This window comes from Labrus mixtus, chromosome 11 (genome assembly GCF_963584025.1).
Source record: "Labrus mixtus chromosome 11, fLabMix1.1, whole genome shotgun sequence".
Lineage (NCBI taxonomy): Eukaryota > Metazoa > Chordata > Actinopteri > Labriformes > Labridae > Labrus > Labrus mixtus.
Genome location: NC_083622.1, coordinates 2,376,728 through 2,397,278, shown reverse-complemented (window position 1 = coordinate 2,397,278; position 20,551 = coordinate 2,376,728). Strand labels below are relative to the sequence as shown.

General features: G+C 41.6%; 1 protein-coding gene across 2 annotated transcripts in view; it reads left to right on the top strand.

Moving 5' to 3' along the window:
* dyrk1b (dual-specificity tyrosine-(Y)-phosphorylation regulated kinase 1B) overlaps window positions 1–20,551 on the top strand; it is a 44,487-nt gene that overhangs the window by 13,174 nt on the left and 10,762 nt on the right. The window contains exon 1 of one of the 2 annotated variants that reach the window (XM_061049561.1): window positions 4,087–6,088. The exons of the other annotated variant lie outside the window; for it this stretch is intronic. Within the exon in view, the coding sequence (XP_060905544.1) occupies window positions 5,983–6,088 (106 nt within the window). The 5' untranslated portion in view covers window positions 4,087–5,982. Of the gene's footprint in view, window positions 1–4,086; window positions 6,089–20,551 lie in introns of those variants that run through there. 2 annotated transcript variants of the gene reach the window in all.

The following is a 20,551-nucleotide window of genomic DNA, read 5'->3' as shown; positions in this document are numbered from 1 at the left end:
TGTGAAGAGCTCCTCCACTCCTCTCTGAAAGCACCCTGCAGTAGCAGCATGGTAATTCTGCTCCCTCTATCTTTCCTCTGCATCATGTTTACCTAGCAACAAGCATCACCCGCGGCTGGCCATCCCATTGGTCATTTGAAAACGCACCGGGGACCAATGGCAGGGCTGTTGCCATGGTACAGTGTATAGTTGCCGGGTGGAATTTTGCTGCAAGGCACGTGAGTCTCAGAGTCTGCTTGCCTCCTCGCTGCTGCTGTTGTAATCTCCGCTGTCTGGTCGTTAGTACAAGCTGAACGTGATTTAGTGAAAGCCTCTTCGTAACTCAGAGGAGGGAATTATTAACATTATTATTACTAACCTTTATTCACATATTCAGTAATAAAGCCGGAGCAGTGCGTCTCTTTACCGTCAACAACAGAGAGAGAGAGAGAGAGAGAGGGAGGGGGGGGAGAGAGAGAGAGCAGCGGCAGATGCAGACGGCAGGAAGCGGCTGCGTCTAATTCCTGAAGCTGCTTTTCTTTCTACCAGTGCAATATGCTGCATCACTGCCTAACAAAGGCATAATGAGGTTAACAAGCTATCACAAACATCTTTTAGTGCGCACAAAAAAATTAAAGATCTTAAATGAATAAATATGATTAAAGAAGCCACTTTTAACAAAACTATGAAAGCTCCAAATAAGATTTGAGCTTGCAAATAAAATAAATGCTGATTTTTACTCCAACAAAAGGGAAATAATTATAATGATTTATGTTTGTAAAACTTCCTACACAATTTTTGTTTTATATGCACAAAGAGCCGAATTGTCTGAAGCATTGGTTGCAACATGTTAATTTAAATTTAACTTATAAATACATCTTAAAAGGTGTCCCTTTTGAATATTCCTGCAAGTTATATCAGATATTTGTTTTTTCATGTTGTAAAAATTGTGCATTTGCAGGAGATTGAGTCAATGTAGGCTATAGCACTTAATAAATGTGTTTTAATAAGTGCAACTTATTTGCTAAATTAAATATCCACCCTCGGCTTCTAATGGTGTTTCTATTTGTATTTTTAAAATCTCTTTAATGAAGAAACTTAAAATGAGTTAGGGGAAAATGTAGAGAGGTAGTGTGTGTTTGCATCATATGAATGCCCTGTCATTCCCAGCATACGTAAACACACACACATTCTCTCACCTGTTGCTCGTCTGTCTTAATTGTGGAGCAGAGATAAGTGTGGGGGTTTTTTTTCATGGCATGATGAGAGTAGAAATGCAGCACACTCCATGTTTCTGCCCAGTGCAAACAGACCTATGCACACAGTATGAACAGGACTGGGAGTATAGAAGGGATCAGTTTTCTTTTCTTTTTGTACTTCTGTGTGCCCGGCCACCTTTTAGCATCCGGCTTGCATGCCTACCTGTGCAGAAATATATGGCATAAAATCAAAATTGGCACAGGTGAAATGTCCTGCTGTCTTCAAATGAAAAGTCTGCACTGACTTAAATGGTACAGATAATTTTTTCTGATACCTGCAACTTGTTAGATATTTCTTTGTCCCCTGAAACACATACATCCAGTTTGTTTCCTTTGTTTACATTGCATTGTCTGTGATATTTTTAACCAAATAGTGCTGCATAATATCAGTTATTTTACCTTAAATTGATTCTCTAACTAAACATTTTCAGGCACTTAAAAAACTATTTAGTCTCTCTTACTTTATCACTAAAATTAAAAAAATGTACAAGACATGAAGAGGTGTCAGACAATGAAAAGGAACAGAGTAAAATAATGTAAACAATCAATGACTGTTTTTGTACAATGAAGAAATACCTACACATAAATAAATACATAAAACACGTAAATACAGCGTTTCTAATAAGTGTCTCATGTAGTAAAAGAAAAGACAATAAGTGGGTTATTATTTGACGGTTGATTGTTACGCACATATAAGTGTGATTGATTGTTTTTGAATAAGGACGTGATAGATGAGTTTTGTGTAATGAAAGTTAACGCTCTCGCCCGTCTCTGTGTGTGGTTCAGGGTACAAGCCATCTATCCCCCCCCCCCCCTGCAAAATCTACCTCAGGATCTCCCCCTCAGCCCAGACGGACCCAGTCACCCTGAGCCGGGCATTAGGCCACCTTTTGAAGCACATCACCTGTAGTGATGCATCTGCATCTGATTAACACGTTAGCGCGTCGTGCTACCGTGCCACCGTGCCGTATCGCCCTGTAACGCTTCTTTCCTCCCCGTTAATCTCGGAGAAAGATCATTTTAATGCACGCTCTATAATTATAGCATGTTATTAGGCCATGATATCTTATTTTAGCTGCGACTGGTCAGCTGTTTTTCTCTGTGTGGGAGTGCAGAGCTCTGAACTAGGGGGTTCTGGAGGTGGAGTAGATTAGAGGAAAACTGGAATTAAATGGATATTACAGAACCAAAATATACACAAGTTTACCTTACATTATGCAGTGTTTTGCAAACAAACATTTCAGTATAATAAACTTAATGAAAGACTTTAGAGAGGCCTACATTGTAGGTGTTGCTTTTTTACTTTAGGGGACTTTTTTTTTGTAATACTGTTTATTAATCTGCACAGCTCACAGGCTGAGAGGACATGAAATGGGGCGACAAAGTGAAGTGAGTGCAGAGTGTATTTGAGGGTGAATTTTCCTTTAAGAAGCCGTCAGCTGGTTTATGACACTGTTTGTGTGCTGAGCTGTTCCCAGGCAGCATTGTGCCTGATTTAGCCGGAATGCTCGGATAGCAACAGTAACAACTTTTAGCTCAGGCTGAGGAGGAGAAGTCACACATCTCGGCTGTAGGGAGTCACTCAGTGACCATGTGCTCATGGAAGCCTTTTTGCCCCGCTCACTCCCCCGCTGGATCTCCTCCCCCATCCTCCCCCTCGGTCTCCCCCCCTCCCTCCTCCTCCTCCTCCTCCTCCTCCCCTCCCTCTTTCCATTTCTACCTGACATCTTCAAACTATTTCCGCGTCATTCCTGCCTCGCGCCGTTTGAAGAGACACTGGGAAACTAAGCCGAAGGCCCCGCCCACATTGCACGTCCGCCGTCCAATGAGAGCCAAGGGAGGGACTTGAAGCAGCCAATGACGTTGCAGCTGCCGTAGCGTCGGGTAGCAACAGAGCCCGTAGAGGGTGCCTGCTGAGTGAGGGTAGAGGCAGCGTTTACAGGAATACAGACAAGTTGAATCATTTTGAAAGACTGAATGAACAAAAAGACATTTAATATCTTACATATAAGTTATATTCAAACCCATCAGGTCTCTTAATGTTTATTTAGGTCTGTTTTAATTATCTGAGTTACTTAAAAGGTTTCATAATCTGTTGTTTTTCCATCTTTCCACCTTTCCACTTAAAAAATACATGATCCTTCTTCAGTTAGTATTCAGCTATAATAAGATGCTTTTATTTAAGTCAAGAATATTGTATTTAAGGGAAACATGCACATTGTCGTGACATTTCTCAACACAGGCCTCATGTGTTTCTCCTTTCCCCCCCTCCTTCAACATTAATACCAACACACCACTGTATCTATACACTTTTAATATCTGATTTTATTGCAATCAAACCTTTCTCTTTTTTTTGCAAGGCTTCAGAAAATAGTTTGTGTGTTTTAGAAACAAGTTTGAGACTTAAACTTTAAGGCTGTATTCACAATTACTGGCCTGTTTTTTGTTTTTTATATGTATGGAAGAAACTGAATTTTATCTATAAATTTGTATTAAGAGTTTAAGCAAAGGTTGTGTGTGCATGCGTGTATATAAAGTTCCAGTATATATATCCTGCTGTTACTATAAATGGACAGGCAGGAGAGGTCTGCTCGGACCAGACTACCGCGGTCAAACGGAAGGTTACTGTCCGGCTGTCGGACTCGAATCGCGGGTAAAGTTTCATAAAATTAGTCGGCATCTTGATGAGACATTTCTCTATTGTCATGTTTTGGTCCTGTGTGTGTATCTGCCCTGGTTTCTGTAGTTGTGAGTGAGTCTGCGCCAGACAGACCCGCTCTGACCCCCCCCGCCTCACTGAGTTGGTACGGTCCGTGTGTCAGGGTGGGGGAGCCGTGTGGGGAGCGCAGCACAGATTCCGTCTGACGGAGAAGCACGGAGAGGGAAACGGGCGAGAAACATGAGCTGAAATCGCCCTTGTGAAGGTTTCCATCTTGAAGGACTAACAAAAAAAAAAGAAAAGAAGAAAAAGACAAATCTCCCCGAGTTAAAAAAAAAAAAAGTAGGACGAGAAAAGGATACAAAGAGTTTGCAGAGAGGAAGACGGAAGAAGAAGAAGAGGCGCGTCAGGGGATCAAAAGGCGTCTGACAGCAAAGCTCAGGAACTTCTGTGGATCTGGTTTCTTTTTACTTCTTCGACACGACTCTCAAGTTTTCGGTTCAGACGATGTTTGTGATTGAACTTTAAGTGAGATTACCTCTTGAGGCGGACTTCCTCCTGGATCGAGCTGTTTTTTTTTTTTTTGGTAAACAAGAGGGACCGGAGAGTTTTGGAACTACAATGCAGGCCGGCGGTCGTCTCCAGCCCGGGGAAACACTCTGCATGTAACCCCACCCACTCACCCACCCACCCAGATACTGGATCTAAAAGCTTCAAGTCACTGTGCAGGGTCTGATCTGTCACTTTGTTCCTGTTGATCACCTGTGAGTGTGGATATATCCTGCTAGAGGAACTTTACTGTGGAGCTACTCTATCAGGTGTTTACAGGTGTTTGTGTCACAGTGACTCTGTACAGTGTGTGCGGGATTACAGTGTAGTCTGGCTGTTTTTAAAGGGGCTCCTTTTCACCCTGGCAGAGGCCAGCCACCTCCTGCTGTGGGCGGGTGAAGGGGAGCTGAGTCTGCGTGGATCTCCGGCTGTTCAGGCTCTGTGACATTGCCAGTGGAGGGCCCTGTGTGTGTGTGTGTGTGTGTTTGTGTGTTTGTGTGTGTGTCACTGGATTAATCTGAGTGATAACATCACTCCACACTGCCCTGCTCTGTCCACTGAAGAGTCCCCCCCCCCCCAGAAAGCACCAGTAATTGGAGCTATATTTAGCAGAAGGGATGGGGTAAAAGCAGGCAGCTGGAAACCCAACTCCCCTCCTCCACCTCCTTCTTCTTCTTCTTCCTCCCCCCCTCTGTCACTCTACCTCGCTCAGCCCACCTGGCAGCATGCTGGGCGAGCCTGGTTAGCACAGACTGGACTTGCACCTGTGCGAAATAACATTTGGATGAACTTGTTGTGCTCTCGGAAGCTTTGGATCTGAGTAAACTGGGAAGTGCGTGCGTGCTGTACTGTGTTCTACTGGTTCAGGCTGCACTGGAAACAACAAGCCCCTGTCCTGGATTAAGATGTCTGAAGAGCTGCGAGCTGTGTTAAACTTGCTCTGGACTAAGTGAAACTATTAAGAAGCAAGTAAGAGTGCCGCTAGTTAACGTATTGTGTTAGTGAAGGTTTAATTTTACTAGTTTTAATATCAGCCACCAGCGATCTGGAGCGTCTCCAGCACAGAAAGAATGCATGAAACTGCCAACGTAAGAAAAAGCTAAAAAACCTGATTAACCAAATATTCTATAACCCCCCCCAGAGAACAGAATATATATGTAGAGATCTATATCTATAGTGTAACTCCACAGAAAGCAGAGATTACATCCTTTATATTTTTACTTCAGAGAGACGAGCTGCCTGTACACCAGTTGGTTGCCTTAGAAACCACAGTCACAAAAAAAAAAAAAAAAAAAACAAGCCAGAGAAGACGGTGCCTTTTGATTGGTCGGTTTGGTTTCCCCACCATTTCAAGATTTCGTTGATTGAGTTGGATGTACTGAAGTGTAGGACTCTGGGGGAAAAAACGAAAACGCGGCGTCTGATGACAGTCACCTGAACAACAACAACACACACACACACACACACACCTGTCACCGCACAGCTCTGACTTGACACCGTTTCCCTGCTGGACCCAAACCATTGCCAAGCGTTTCCATGGTGATCACATCATCGTCATCCGTGGAGGACAAGCCTGTGCCCGCGTGCAGGATGGTCCAAACAGAACCCTGGATCAGCACAGCCCTGCTGCGCAAGAACAAGAGTCAGTACACGCACACACACACACAAACACACACACACACACACACTCCCTTTGTTTTGGTCATGTATGAAAACGATGGTGTGAACTCTGCAGAACACGCTGGCTTTAATGGATCAAGTTGAAGTTTTTAATGTGTGTGTGGATGTTTGGATTTTGAAAAGAAAGTTTGACGAGTATCCTGATAATAATTGAAGATGAAAGAAACCAGTGGGTTTGCTTTTTGAACGGTTTTGCTCTGGTTGAAATTTAATGTCAGAAACCATTAGAAAGGACTGTTAGCTCAGCTGCTGCTATCGACATTCGCTCACTTTTTAGGTGACGATTCGTTCAGTGTTGTTTCGTTCACGAGGTTTCTACCTTGAGCCGAATAATCAGCAGAGGTCTCCTCTTCAAAAAAACCAATCACACCTGGTTATTAAAACCAGGAAAAACACAGAACTAACAGTTTGATTTTAAAATAAGTGTTTCACAAAGGCTCTCTGGTGGACACAGGAGGTCAGAAACGGCTGCAAGATTTATTCATTTTTACAGTCAGCCAGCAGCCACGTTCTCCACACCTCGTTCCGACAAAGCAGAACTGGAAACTAAAACTATTAAAACACACTAAAAGTAAAGATTTGTGTTAAAAACCAGTGTTTTAAAAACCCTGTACAGCAGACATCAGGAGGAGCTATTAGCCTGGACGTTGCTAACGACTTTAGCTCAGCTCGTTCCTCCTGTGTTTATCGTTCAGTGGGTTTCTACCAGGAGACAAACTATCAACAGAGTTCTTCATCCCTCCAAAAATGAACTGAAGCAGAGATTTAAACTGGTTTCTTTAATGTTAACATCAGTGTTTCTCTGGCGTGACTTCAGGACTGTAACTGACTGTAGCTCACCTTTTTTCTCGTTATCTAAAACATTCATCTACTTAAATTCTTCTTCTGGTTCAAATGTATAGATTAAAAAAAACAGGATCTACAAAGTAAAATGGATTTTAACTTCCAGAGTAGGAAAGCAGTCTGATGGAAGAGCTGAATGAAACCACAGGCTGACCGGCTGTTGTCGCGTCGTGTTGTTAACGCTGTGTGTTTTGTTTGATTGGTCAGAGCTCTACATGTTCAAAATGTAGTCCTTGTTTTTGATCCTTTTTATTTATCGTTTACTCTGCCCTGGTCTGCACAGGTTAACACTTTGGTAAATGGGTCTTTTTCGGGGACCTGAAGGTGTGAGGTCTGCGGTCTGCGCTGAGCTCAGTCTGCTCGTACCTTCATTCAGAATATCAATCAATGAGGGGGTTTCTATTCAGAGGTGGTCTGCTGGTCCACTTTGATCTGGTCTTCATATAGCAAAGGGTTATCATGATACCAACATATTAAACTTTGATGTGATTCTAGTAAAAAATTAAACAATATCGATTACCTGTTGGGATACAACGGCAACAAAACTGAAAGTCATAGACACGATATTGGGTTTAATGTTTTTTTATTATTAGCAACGATTGCTGGCAAAACTCCTGCACACTCTCTAAAGTGCTACGGGAACATAGCCAGTGTATTTGTACGATTTAGACCGCTCTCTGTCTGTTTGTAAGACACACAAATGTAACTTTTACATCTTTTATAAGACGCCAAAAAAGCCTCAAGAAACTTTGCTAGATACCGACCTGTGAAGTTGTTATTACTGTATGATACCATCAATCATTGAAACTTCAAGTCGACTGAAAAGATGCTAGCCGGCTCTATGCTAACACACAGTGTGTTTACCTGGTTCTAACACACTGACAGGAAGGTGTGTTTTACCTGCTTCTATATCTTGTTACAGATTAAGACCTGACCTATGAGTTTGAGTTTGATGTGTTTATAATGTATGAAGTTTGTTTTTAACCGTTTACCTCTCGTTTGATGGAAGCCTTGTGTGCAGTTAAGCCTCTAATTTTTCATTTTAAATCACTGATCTCTACATTGAAGTGGTTGGTATGGCGGCTTATCAATGCCTTTAATTCACACTTCTGTGGAGCTTATGTCGGTGTGCTGTTGTTGAACTCTTTGACGAGCAGGAAGAGCACGTTGTTTTGTGCCGTTCATCTCATCTGAACAAAATCTACAGCGCGTCTGTAATAACATGACGACAGATGTTCATGTGACCTGGTGTTGTTGTCGTCCCTGGTTTTATTGTGTGTCAGTGGGACAAAGCGTGAGGCCGAGGCGGGCTGGGTGTGTGTTGTTCAGCTTGACTGGATTTTATTGTACAGATATGTCAGTGGAGATGGTTGATGTCTGTGTGTGTGTGTGTGTGGAGAACACAAAGAACAAAAACTCTGAACATTGTACTGAACGTATAAAGAAGCGCTCAGTGATCAGCTGTTTATGTTGTTTTAGTTTTTGGTCTTACAGGATGTGTTTTTATTCTCTCAACAACTCACCGCTGATACAAACATGCCGGTCTTGTTTCTGACATTCCCCTGGTTTTACTGATCATAGTAAGACACATATTCAACCTGAAATCACTAACAACACTCAGGACGTCCATGTAACTGTAATGTGGGGGAAGCTGACCATCATCCATATTGTCCCAGGCTCAGAGACATTCATCACAGCTCCATCTTTCATGCCATCTTATCAAGAAAGCCGTACAAAAAAACTACAGACCATCAGTCACATATTTAACCAAAAGCTATGAAATGAAATGAAAGTACCAAACATAGACAGGGTGCAGAAATTAGACTGCAATTTTTGGTAGATATAAACAATAAATAGCACATTATGTGGGCGCCAATAGCTTAGTTGTTAGGTTGCGCGCCCAATGTAAAGAGGCCATAGTCCTGCTGTGGGATCGAGTCCAACCTTGACCCTTTGCTACATGTCACCCCCCCCCCCCCCCCCTCATCTCTGTCCTATCTAACAAAGGCAAAAATGGCCCATAAAATGTGTTCAGTGGACTAAATGTTAAAGCGTTAATTCTCTTGCTAGTCAGCACCAAAACTACTTTAAAGCACAGAATATTTCCTCTGGTCTGAACGCTCATCGCTGTACAGATGGGGTTCAAACTTGAGTTAGGCTACATCTATAAACTGATGTTCTAGTTAGACTGCTTTGTAAAAAAAAAAACATTCATAAAAAAAATCACTGATTACACGACAACAATAATAACATGAAAAATCTTAAAGAACAAATCCAGAATTTGTTGAAAACATTAAAAACCTTTCCACGTCTGGTTTAATGTGTACGGTTGAAGTGTACTAATCTAATCCAAGTCCCAATCCAAGTGAACCCATGAGACACCTCTGTAAGAGAGTGACGACGCCAACAAGTTATGTGGTATTGAAAAGTAAAACTTCCTCCCATCTTCCTCCACTTCAGTGCGTGAATGTTGCACGGCGAGGTACATTAATGGTGTCCGAGTAAAATGTATAAAGTCAAACATTTTCTGACATCACAAAGGGGGGCAGCCCTGTGAGTGTGTGAGGAGGTAAACTCGTGTTTTAATCAGAGCAACTGTTGATTCCGATCTGCAGGCTCTTATTGTGAAGGCAGCAGAGACTCTACGGTGTGGAACCACCACAGGAAGTGTCAGTGATACCAAAATACTTGGAAAGGTTAATTTATAAATACACACGTATTAGATTTCATTCGAGGTATAAATAAATGTTGAGCAGGATGAGAACTCGGGCACACAGACAGAGAGCAGTTTGAGCTGATCATACAGTTTTTATGTGTTCAAAAAAAAAACAACATACATGATCACCTGAGTCTGAGCCGTGTGTTACACAGACATCAGAGTCATACCTGAAGGTGAGGTGAAGATCAACAGCTGATCGGTCACTGTGATCAGAGAGAAAACAACCCTATAAAAGCGACCCTGATTTAAAGTCGTTGTATTTCCTCATCACGTTGTTTCACCTGTCGATCTTCATCAGCGCTGCCTGTGATGTCATTTCCCCCTCCTCACGACTCTTCTTAATTTCCCGCCATCCAGTGCTCTCTAAAGCTGTTTCCACACATGCACTCCGGAAATTTTCGGCCTGCCCTTGAAATCTTCCTGAGTTGCTCTTTCCCTGGGATAGAAGGGGGGGGGGGGGGTTTGGGTGGCCATATATGACGTCAAATGAGGTTGCAGGAATCCAAAATGAATGGACATATTTACAGTATCAACGAACACGTGGTAAAGAACACACTGGTGAGCAGAAACCAGTATGAAGCAGCTTCATTACACTGGTCCCGTGATATAAACCTCATCGGCCCCGCCCGCTCACCCGAGGTGAATTTTCTAGAATATTTCCTGCATTGTTCATACATTGGCTCAACCTGATTTTGTTGTGGACAGTTTCCTAGGGGGTTATCAGGGGGAATTTGGCTGTTTGTGTTTCAACATGTAGCCCCATGCACAGAGGCAAAAGTCCTCAAAGCGGGCGGCCAGGGTTTGAGTCCGACCTGTGGCTCCTTTGTCAGAAATTCACTTTTTATTCTTCCGATTTACTGCTTGATCTGGCTCCTTTTCTCCTCCTTTTAACTTTCATGATCAGACAAATCGCACTCAGTCTGCTTTTAAAAATACAAAACTTGTGATGACAGATGCTACTTCACCTTGACCCTCTTAGTCACAGCCTCCTTTTTTCCTTCAATTTACGGGCACATTAAGTTGTGTCCTTTGTATATTTTGCCTCATCCTTTTGTGATAAAGTCTGGTGTACCTCAGGGGTCACTTGTGGGACCAGTGGTTTTCCACAAAAGATCTCTCCTTCAGTCTTGAATAGTCGTAGTATTTCTCTTTTGTTGTGACAGTGGCAGATTCCTCTCATTATGGCGGGATTGTTGTGAGAAACTGGATAAATCCGACTCTGACACAGAAGTCTTTGTCTTTCTGTCACAGCACATCATAAAAGAAATCCTGCCATCTGCTGGTGACCCGTGGAAGCACATCAAGCTCACTGATTTAGTTTGTTTTGTTAGATTTGAAAGTTTTTGATGAGCTTTTTTTTGGTCACCTCAGCTCAGACATTATTTAAACATAACATCAAATATCAGAGACTTTCTTAGCAAGCTGTGATTTATTGCTGTTGATCAATCTGCAGATTATTTAGAGCTCATCACGTGTGTTCAAGCATCTCCACACCGATCATCTGTAACACTGTGAATCTTGGTGTTTGCTTTATTTCAGACTAGCTGGTGACAATTTCAGTACTTTATAATACCACGTGTTTTAAAATGGTGCAATATAATTGAATTTAATGATCAATAGTGTAAAAAAAAAATGAATCTTTAACAATTTTCAGTCATATTTTTGACTTAAGGCTGCTGCTAGAAAAAGAAAGAGGACTGTCTAAATTGCACAAATACATAGCAAAGTTCTGATACCCAAACGTTGCCGATGTATTTGTGCAATCTGGACAGTGTGCAGAAGTTTGCCTGCAATTATTGCTCATTAAAAAAACGAGAAATTACCAAATATAGGGGGCATAGGATTTCTATTTTTGTTGCTGTGGTGTCAAATCAGGTATTGATATAATTTTAAATCGATGTTAAAAAATGTGTTATCTTCAAATCCCCATATGAGACATTTAAACTCCCCATCGTCCTGTGCAGAGGTCATCATCTGTTCAAGAGTCCAGTTGTAGCTCCACTTCTTGTTTTCAGGGCTCAGAGGATCAACTTGATCATAGATGTATCAGAGCGAGTTTCTTGACTTCACTTCTTTTATTGATGTTGTATATTTCCTTTATTATCAATGGTGTTTTGAGCCGTGTAGTCTGCATGTGGTTATGTTCCTGTTCGACTGGTTATTTTGGTCCGTTTGCTTTCATGTATTTTTCTCTTCTTATATGCACATTAGTCTAATCTGTTGATATGTTGCTAATCATTTTTAACCTCTTTCCACTCATATATTTCTGCCACTTGTATGTTATTCCAGCTTCAACATGTAACTGCAACACTAATCGTGTTTCGGGGCTCTGATCATGCAAAAACTCAGGTGTCCTACACTAAGTACTGTACTTGAACGCATCCTATTAGTGGACACTGACGGAGGACTTTAGCTGCTGCTCTGCTAACACGCTGCTCATTCTGCTCCCCCTTGTGTGGACACAGTGTTAGACTTAAACCATCCAGCCACAAATACATGAATCAAACTGTATTTTTATCAATGAGTGATTTTTTATCAGTGAGTTTATTTTTGCACAAAAGAAGAGTAAAGTTTTTAGTGCAAAGAGCAGCCTCAGCGTACGGCAAACTGCAGGTTGTTTCATTTTGAAGGGCTGTGAAGATAAACTACACACAGATACTATTAGAAACATCTCCCAGTCATCAGCTCTGTAAACTACAGCCTCTGAAATGTTAGAGTTCAATCCGATGGGCTGTAGAGAAATATGAATGAGCTCTTCAGAGATGGTGGTCTTTTATACTTTGAGTCTGACGAGACGGAGTTTATTGGTTGATGTTAGATCGTCACAGATTACTTGGTATCATATCAGCCCCACATATTATTACCTCAGTTGTTCAAGAATCACATTTAAAGGGTCCTTATTGAATGTTTTGGGGGAACAGAACAGATGTTGACTGTCTGTTGGGATGTTATCTTATGCTCCAAAAAACAAGAAATGACCCATTATCGGTATTTTTTTGTAAACTTAACCGGATGATGCTACCAATGGAAAAGTCAGTCACCAAATACACATCCATTTTAAGTTGAGCTGCACCTTTCAAACAAAGCATATGACCAACGATGAAGCCAAAAATCTTATCTCTCAACCCCGATCGAACACGGGGATTCTGGTTTCTGATGACTGGATTGTGTTTGTCCAACTCAAACTGTTACTGTAGCTGTTTGCTTACTGTGTTTGTGGGACCAATCAGATTCACTTTAAACTTAACGAATAGAATAAAATAGAATTACTTTATTGATCCCAAACTGGGAAATGGTGGCGTTACAGCAGCAGGTTGTCCAAACACACAATATGAGTAAAAAACACAATGTTAGCAAATCTAAACATAGTATAATATTAACTACAAAATCTTCAATTCTTTACTTTTGTGTAGAGTTAAAATGCTTTGAGACACAGTTTGACCTCAGTTTCTACTGAGTGAAGTCAGTGTTCTGTAACAATCATTAACAAGGTTTTAACATGTGTACGTCTAAGAATGTCTAGAAAGCTTTAGGCAGAGTGCTCCAGAAATCTTCCTGAGTCGGTTGTTCACACATGCAGAGTCCAACGCTAAAATAACTAATTTTGCGTAGATATCAATCGTGAAGTTCGATGTGTTATTAGTGTTATAAACAAAAGAACAGAGATCAACATACTGATGAACAGAAAACAAAAAGAAGCGGTCTAATAACGTCAAAGGAGGTCACACCCGTCGGGCTTTACAGTTAATAGTTAATCGCCGCTATTAGGATATAAAAGTCAAAACCACCACACAAGCCAACTGAAAGCGAATCCCCCGCTCGCTTCCAGTGAATATTTCCCGCTGCGTTCTCAAAATCCGCTCATCCTGACTCGGTGTGGAAAATGTTCAGCAGGAAAAATGTTGTATAAAGTCGGAGTGAAAGTGCGGGGTTGTTGGCGTTCACACTGCGCGGCTAAATCTGAAAAATATCAGGAGGTTTTTGTGAAAACACCAAAGATAAAAGCTTTATTTCGGAGGTGAGGATGTGTTTGCATGTGCACTCTTCTACCTCTTCAGTTGTGACTTGGAGTGTAATGTTTATGTACAATAAGAAACTTGAGGATACAGTTCAGAACTTAAACAGTCAAAACGTTCTTCTTCTATCATCCAACTGATCTGTGTCGTGGACTAAAGGCTTTGAAACCGTTAGATTGATGCACGCATTCACAGACATTCATTTATTCAGGGCTAGAATCATCCCAACTGGGGCGCCACTATACCAGACTCGAAACCTGTTTGAATACCACAGAAACAAAGGAAGTCCTAGGCAACCATTATTGTTTTTTTGTTTTTTTTGTTGTGAGGAAAAATCCAGCAAACTCTTTCAAAAAGTTGCAAAGTGTCGTACATTTTGACAAAACTCCCCAACTCCTTTTTCTTAATAAGCTAGTTGAACGTAACCTTCAGTCCAAAGAGCAATTCGTCTCCATAGTCACCATGGTTACGAACTTGTTGGCCTGTCGGGACATTGTTTAAAATGTCGCCGTCTACTGCTGCTCCAAGCTGAATTTCTGAACATTAAACTAGCTTCTGTTCAGAACGATTAAAAATATAATCAAACATTCTCAGTGATCAGCGTTTTGGTTTTCAAAGATTCAATCTCGGGTTCAGACTGGAAATCTTCCTCGAAAAGAACTGAAGTCGTGGTTAAACACACACTGGTATAGGGTAGTCACAACAACAGGATTTTAAACTTCCATATAACACAAGTGGAAATCAATTCCTGTACGGCTCGACATGAAAAATAGAAACACCAGGATTACAATACTGGGTAACAGACGAACTCCTGCACGTTGTCTCAATCGCACAAATACTCATATGTATAAAATCTAGACAGTGTGGAAGAGTTTGCCTCCAGTTCTTGATGGATTCGTCCCTCACCAACTGGCCGGACATATGAAATAGAAGTTATATTTTACGCTTCAGAACTTTCTGATACCATCGATTAATCAAATTGGATCGTTTTGAAACACAGAGGTTGTTTTAGAGTTTTGAAAGTGTACCACCTTACACCGGTAAGTTGATGTCCTCTGGTACAGAAAGGGTTAATCTTCCTGTTTTACGTCATCAATCAACACGCTGTGTATACGTAGCAGAGAGAGTCTGACTGTAACTGTGTGTCACTGTTACAGTAAACGCTGTTAGATTATTGTGCAGAAACTCATCACTGATGGACAGATGAGACAGTTGGCAGGGAAAGTGAAAAACCCCACAGACACAAACAGAGAGAGCAGTGATCTGGACGAAGGAGTGAGAGATGGAGGGATGTCTGGACGTTAGACAGACCAAAGTATCCATCACAAAATAATCTGCAGATTAAACAACAACAGGCATAGTTCTTAGTTACAGTCTCAAGAGGAGTGCATCAGGTGTGAGGAGGAAGAAATGATGATGAAGGAAAGTTTGGACAGATGAAGGGTGGAGGTGTTGATGGAGGGACGATGGAAGGACGTACACGTACAGATAAATGAGGAGAGTTTGGGTCAAAGGAGCAGGAAGATGGTAAACGAGTGATGGAGGATGGATGTGGGATGTATGAAGGTAAAAAGAAATAAAAGGAGGTGGAGGTCTTGAGAGGCAGGAGTAAGAGATGATGGAGGGATGTTTAGATCATATATGGATGTAAAGATGGAGGCTGGATGGATGAATTATGTATAGATGTGTGCATGAAGGATGATGGAGGGTCATTTATAGATGTGTATGAATCAGGGATGTCACAATACCAGAAGTTAAAACTTCAGTATGGATATCAGTCACCATCGATACCTGGTTTGACACCAGGGTGACAAAATGAGACGTTCTATGCACCCAAAATGAAGAAATATCTTATTTTTATTTCCCCAAAAAATTCTGCACGCTATCTGATTTGCACAAATACAAAGCAGTGTTTTGGAAAGGAGACATAAACCTAACTTTGGTATCTTTATGAAACGCCAAAATGACTTGATCACTTCAGTATTTGCCGACCTTTGATTTTGAGTTGACCTCTCTCTTGGATTCAGCTTTTTGTTAAAAATCTGACTAAAGATCTGAAGTTTTTTTTTTTAAAAGCTTCTGCACTTTTTTCCCCCTGATACTATAATCATTAAAATGATGGAGATTGTATTGTTTAAAAACATGTGGTATCAAAAAGTATCAATCTATTGAGCATTTGGCATCCTTTGTATGTGTACATGTATGTTTGAAGGCTGGATAAATGGAGGAGAGCTGAGGTCTGAGGAAGCAGGAAGCATGATGAAGGCGAGGGGGGAGGAGGGAGCGGCTGGTGGGGAGGCTCGGGTTGCTAGGGGAGAGTGTGTCAGGCTGCTGCTGCTGGAGGCCGGCCTGCGATTGGAGCGACTTGCTGAGCGGCGGAGAGGCGGAAGAGGAGAGAGAGGAGCAGCTAATGAGTATTGTAGGCTGGTTGCTGAGACAGCACCGGGTTTATTTATAGAGCGCTGGCCAGCCAGCCCTTAGATACCAGCAGCGAATCAGCTGACAGAGGAAGAGGGGGCCCCGACCAATGGCGGCATAAGAAGGGGGATGCCAGACTGAGGAAGTGCTGTGAGTGCCTCTCGCTCTCTTAAAGAGACGGTGCAGATTTTTCAGTACTAGGCAGATATTCTCTCTCTCTCCAGCAGTGTCATATCTGTAAGCAGGCCAGGACCCAGAGCACCAGGCCCTCTGACGCTGATTGGATTACTTTCTGCATCTCATCACACCGCACACACACACACACACACACACACACACACACACACACACACACACACATGTAGACCAACACACACACAGCTTTTTAACAAATAATCAAACTCTCAGTGCACACTCTTTATGGTCAACAGTGAGGTTGTCAAAATGTGCTTTTCTTTACGATACCATGTGTTTTTAAAGGATGCAATCTTTGATATTTGAAATTATCAAAAAGTACAAAAGTTTCTCGAGTCCTTTGTGCGACTTAAATACATGTCAAAGTTTTGTTTACATCTCCACCGACATACAGACAACAGAGGAGGTGACACTGTCTTCATTGCACAAATACATTTTCATGTTTCAGTACGAGAATGTTGCAAATGTATTTGTGTATTTTAGACCGTTTGCAGTCAATTCTGATGATTTAAAAAACAAGAAAAGGACCCCATGTTGTTTTGCCTCAGACTTCCATTTTCTTTGCCGTGGCATGAAAAGAGGTATCGATGTTACTGATATCGTATCGAGGTCAAACTCAATGCTGAGAAAACCTTTTGATTCAAACAGACGTTCATGCATGTTCACTGAGAGTTTGAGTCTGGAGTTATGATGCAGTTATGTAAAAGTAGACCTCATTTTCATTTTCAGACCTGGATTCAACTCTTTCCTCTTTAGAGCACGGGAGCTCTGCTTTACAGAGTCGTGGTGAGAGGAAATACAGACACACACTTAAATATCAGAGACATGAGGTTCAGCATTATCAAACATGTTTATATTCATAGTCTCCATGCAAAGATTTCCTTTACTTACTAAAATGTTACTACATTTGGCTCAGACTGCACAAAAGTAGAGCTCTGACGTTGGACGTTTCAAGGTCGGTCAGGTTGCATTAATAGTCGGTTCTTTGTCAATAACAGAACAGAGTAGCGCCCTTTATAACAGCTCTGTACATGAAATCACTTCTGTTGAGATTTGGCAGGACATAAATAAAACTTGATTGAGTGTAAGGTAGATTTTTATCCACTTCGTTGATGCATATGGTTGTAAATGAATGCATTTATTCCCAGGGGTTATTACCTGGTGTTCAGGGTTCAGATCATCACTCTCATGTGTTATACCACAGCAGGTGTCTTCAGTTGTTTGAATCTGAACTAATGACGCTTTAATCAAAGTTAGTATGCTAAAGCTGCAAATTAGAGGTGGGGAAAACATGTTTAAGTAAAAATCGAGATTCTTATCTTCTGAGATTTTAAATAAATTCATAACTTCTAAAAATCAATTTATTTTTTTTAGCTAATCAGTCCCTCCCTGCTAAGTGCTAATGCTAGCTCTTTATCTCAGTAGAATGGCCAAATGGAGCATCAAGAGATTCAGCCAGTCTCACAGACGACTGGAGTAGATCCTGAAGGATGGACTCGTTCATAAATAGACTTTGAAATTCTCAATCGAATCTTGACCCCAAGAATCGGAATCGAATCGTGAGACACCCAAAGACTTCCCGCCCTACCCTAACCCTAATGCAGACGGTGTTTCCTGCTGCTGTTTCACAGTAGAGACCTTTTACGACATATATAAACAAAATTAAAAGATTCAAGATGAACTAGATCGTCTCACACGGTGATGAATTTGTTCTTCACCCATAAAAAAAGACAACAATCAACATGAAACAAAGACAATTGATAGTCCAGAGGATCCTGTCTGATTACCTTATAGACACTACAGGGATAAATACATCCGAGCTGTTAATCAGTCAGAGTCTAACTGTAGTAAGGGGTGGCTTGAAGATACTTCTGCAATCTTTTTGATGCAACTTGATCAACGTCCGTTGTGTTAAATAAAGCAGAACTTCTTTAACTTGTTGCAGCCACATTTAAATTTAAGCAGAAGTAAAAAGATGAAAATAGTTTTGACCTCATCCGTCCAGCAGCTGTAGTTTAACACAAAATGACAAACTTTGCAAGCTTATAAATATATGATTGCAACATACAAGCGTATCATTATATTGAGAATTTACTGTCGGTTTTTATGCTTTAATCCTGTCCCTGTTTTAGTTTTTGTAAAATAAGCTCTTAAACATCAGTAGGCCTGCCTGATGAGGCTTCTTGTTGCCGATCTTAACACAAACATCGTCGACATTTCTGACAGACTGTTTCTTATTCTCTCTTGATGCCATTGTGTTCACTTGTTTTTTCTGTTTTCTGAAGCTCATTCTTGACCCAAACTTGAGATTTTCACAGAGTTGCACAGATGTCCACGGTTACTGATTTGCATCATGTGAACGTTAAGACACTTTGTGCTTAAAGTGGAGGATAAGTCTTACCTGTGAGTCCTCCTGACCTGATCAGATTGAGTCTGGCTTGTTTGAAAACAAGAGAAGACCGACAGATGTAAACCATTCTGCTCGGCCAATCACAGCTGGTCGCGAGTGCATCAGAAGGAGCTCTCTGATTGGCTGCGGCAAATCTCTGACTCTTGATTTTTTTCTACCTTCGTCCTATTTTTTCAAATCATGACTTCAAACATTTGCACATTTATAGTTATCAAATTATCAAACTATAATTCCATGTATATGACGGACTGCTTTATCAGAGTCATGGTGGCATTAAGAAGGATTTGTGTCGTCGTCTGGTTTTTATTTTCTGTGGGTTTTTTTGTGCAGATTGTAGCTTTATGATCCAAACACCATCACAGTGTTGATTCAGGGCTCTGGACCTCAGTGGTTCTGTGTGAAGGCCCTGACGCACCATGAGACCGTCTTTGAGCGGTCGTCGTCATAGTTTTTGCGTTTTTTGCGGGATCTCTCTGATCGGCTGTTGGGAGGTTTCATTTCTCTCCAGCTCTCCTCACAGGTTCAGTAAAGCCTCTTTATTTGTCTCTTCTTTTCTTTTTCCACTAAAAGACCAAGAACTGACAACGCCAGCGTCATTTTCTACTTTTCATCAGACATTATTCTCCGTTAGTAGACGACCTATAATACGAGTGGTGACCGACAGCGGTGTGAAAATGGTCTTCTCGTATCATAACAACGAGCTACCGCCCCCTGCTGGCATGGAGAGTTACTTCCTCTCACGCATGAGCAGAACGTTCGTGGTGGTTGGCCGTAGTCTTTGAGGTGTTAAGGAAGGAAGGAGGATGTAAAGATAAGACAGAGCTTTAACTCTGTCAGAAACTTAGTGATGAAGAGGATGATGAAGGCAGTCAGACAGTCCACACACACACACACTCAGTCTCAAACAGCACAGAGAAGAGGACGGACACTGAAGTTATCTGAAGATATTTTTCACCTGAACAAACTGAAGCTTCCTGCTCAGATGCTGAACACTCACCTGAAGAAACAAGAACTCAGGGTGCAAAGCATCGTCAGGAAAGTGTGAGTCAGAGTGTTGTTTGTTTTATTGATGGCTGATTGGGTAAAATGTTTCAGATGGTTTGTAAACGTTGCATGTTGGAATGAGTCGATTGTTAGTTTCCTGAAAGTCAGACAGTTCAGACTTTTAGCAGCCGGGGTACAAAATGTGGAGAACGTTTCCTGAGTTTTTTTATTCATACATGTCCCTCACAATGTGACGTTTTCCCTGTCGAATAGGAGTGGGGGGGGGGGGGGGGGGTCTCAGGAGGTAAGACATGACCTAAATAAAGATGCTGAGATCCAAGATGGTCGACAAAGGGACAGAGTTTGACACTGTAATGACAGTTGTTGCCTTAGATGTATTCACAGTCACTTATGAACGAGTGGTAAATGTGCAGAAAAGAGCGTCATTATGTGCCCCAGTCATGTGATTTAAAACGTTATCACCCCCCCCCCCCCCTCCTGTTTTCCTGAATATTCCCCGCTGATCTCGTGTTCACTTCCCATGGAAAACTGGGAGCCTGGCAGGGAAACGAAATGTGCACGTTTTGAGTTCACACATGCAGCTCGAACCCAAAAAAACAAATCAGGAAATGATCAGGAGTGCAGCCGTGATAAAACAGCTCCGTACACACAACATGTTGCGACTTCTCAGAGAGTTTCCAGGACAACCAAAACGCTGAACTGGACATTTTCAGGGCGATGTAGTAGAGACTTGTCAATCCCAGGTAGCCCCGCCCTAAACCCTCCCCTGCTTAAAGGTCTGTTTGACTTTAAATGAGACCAAACTGTACTAAATGAACA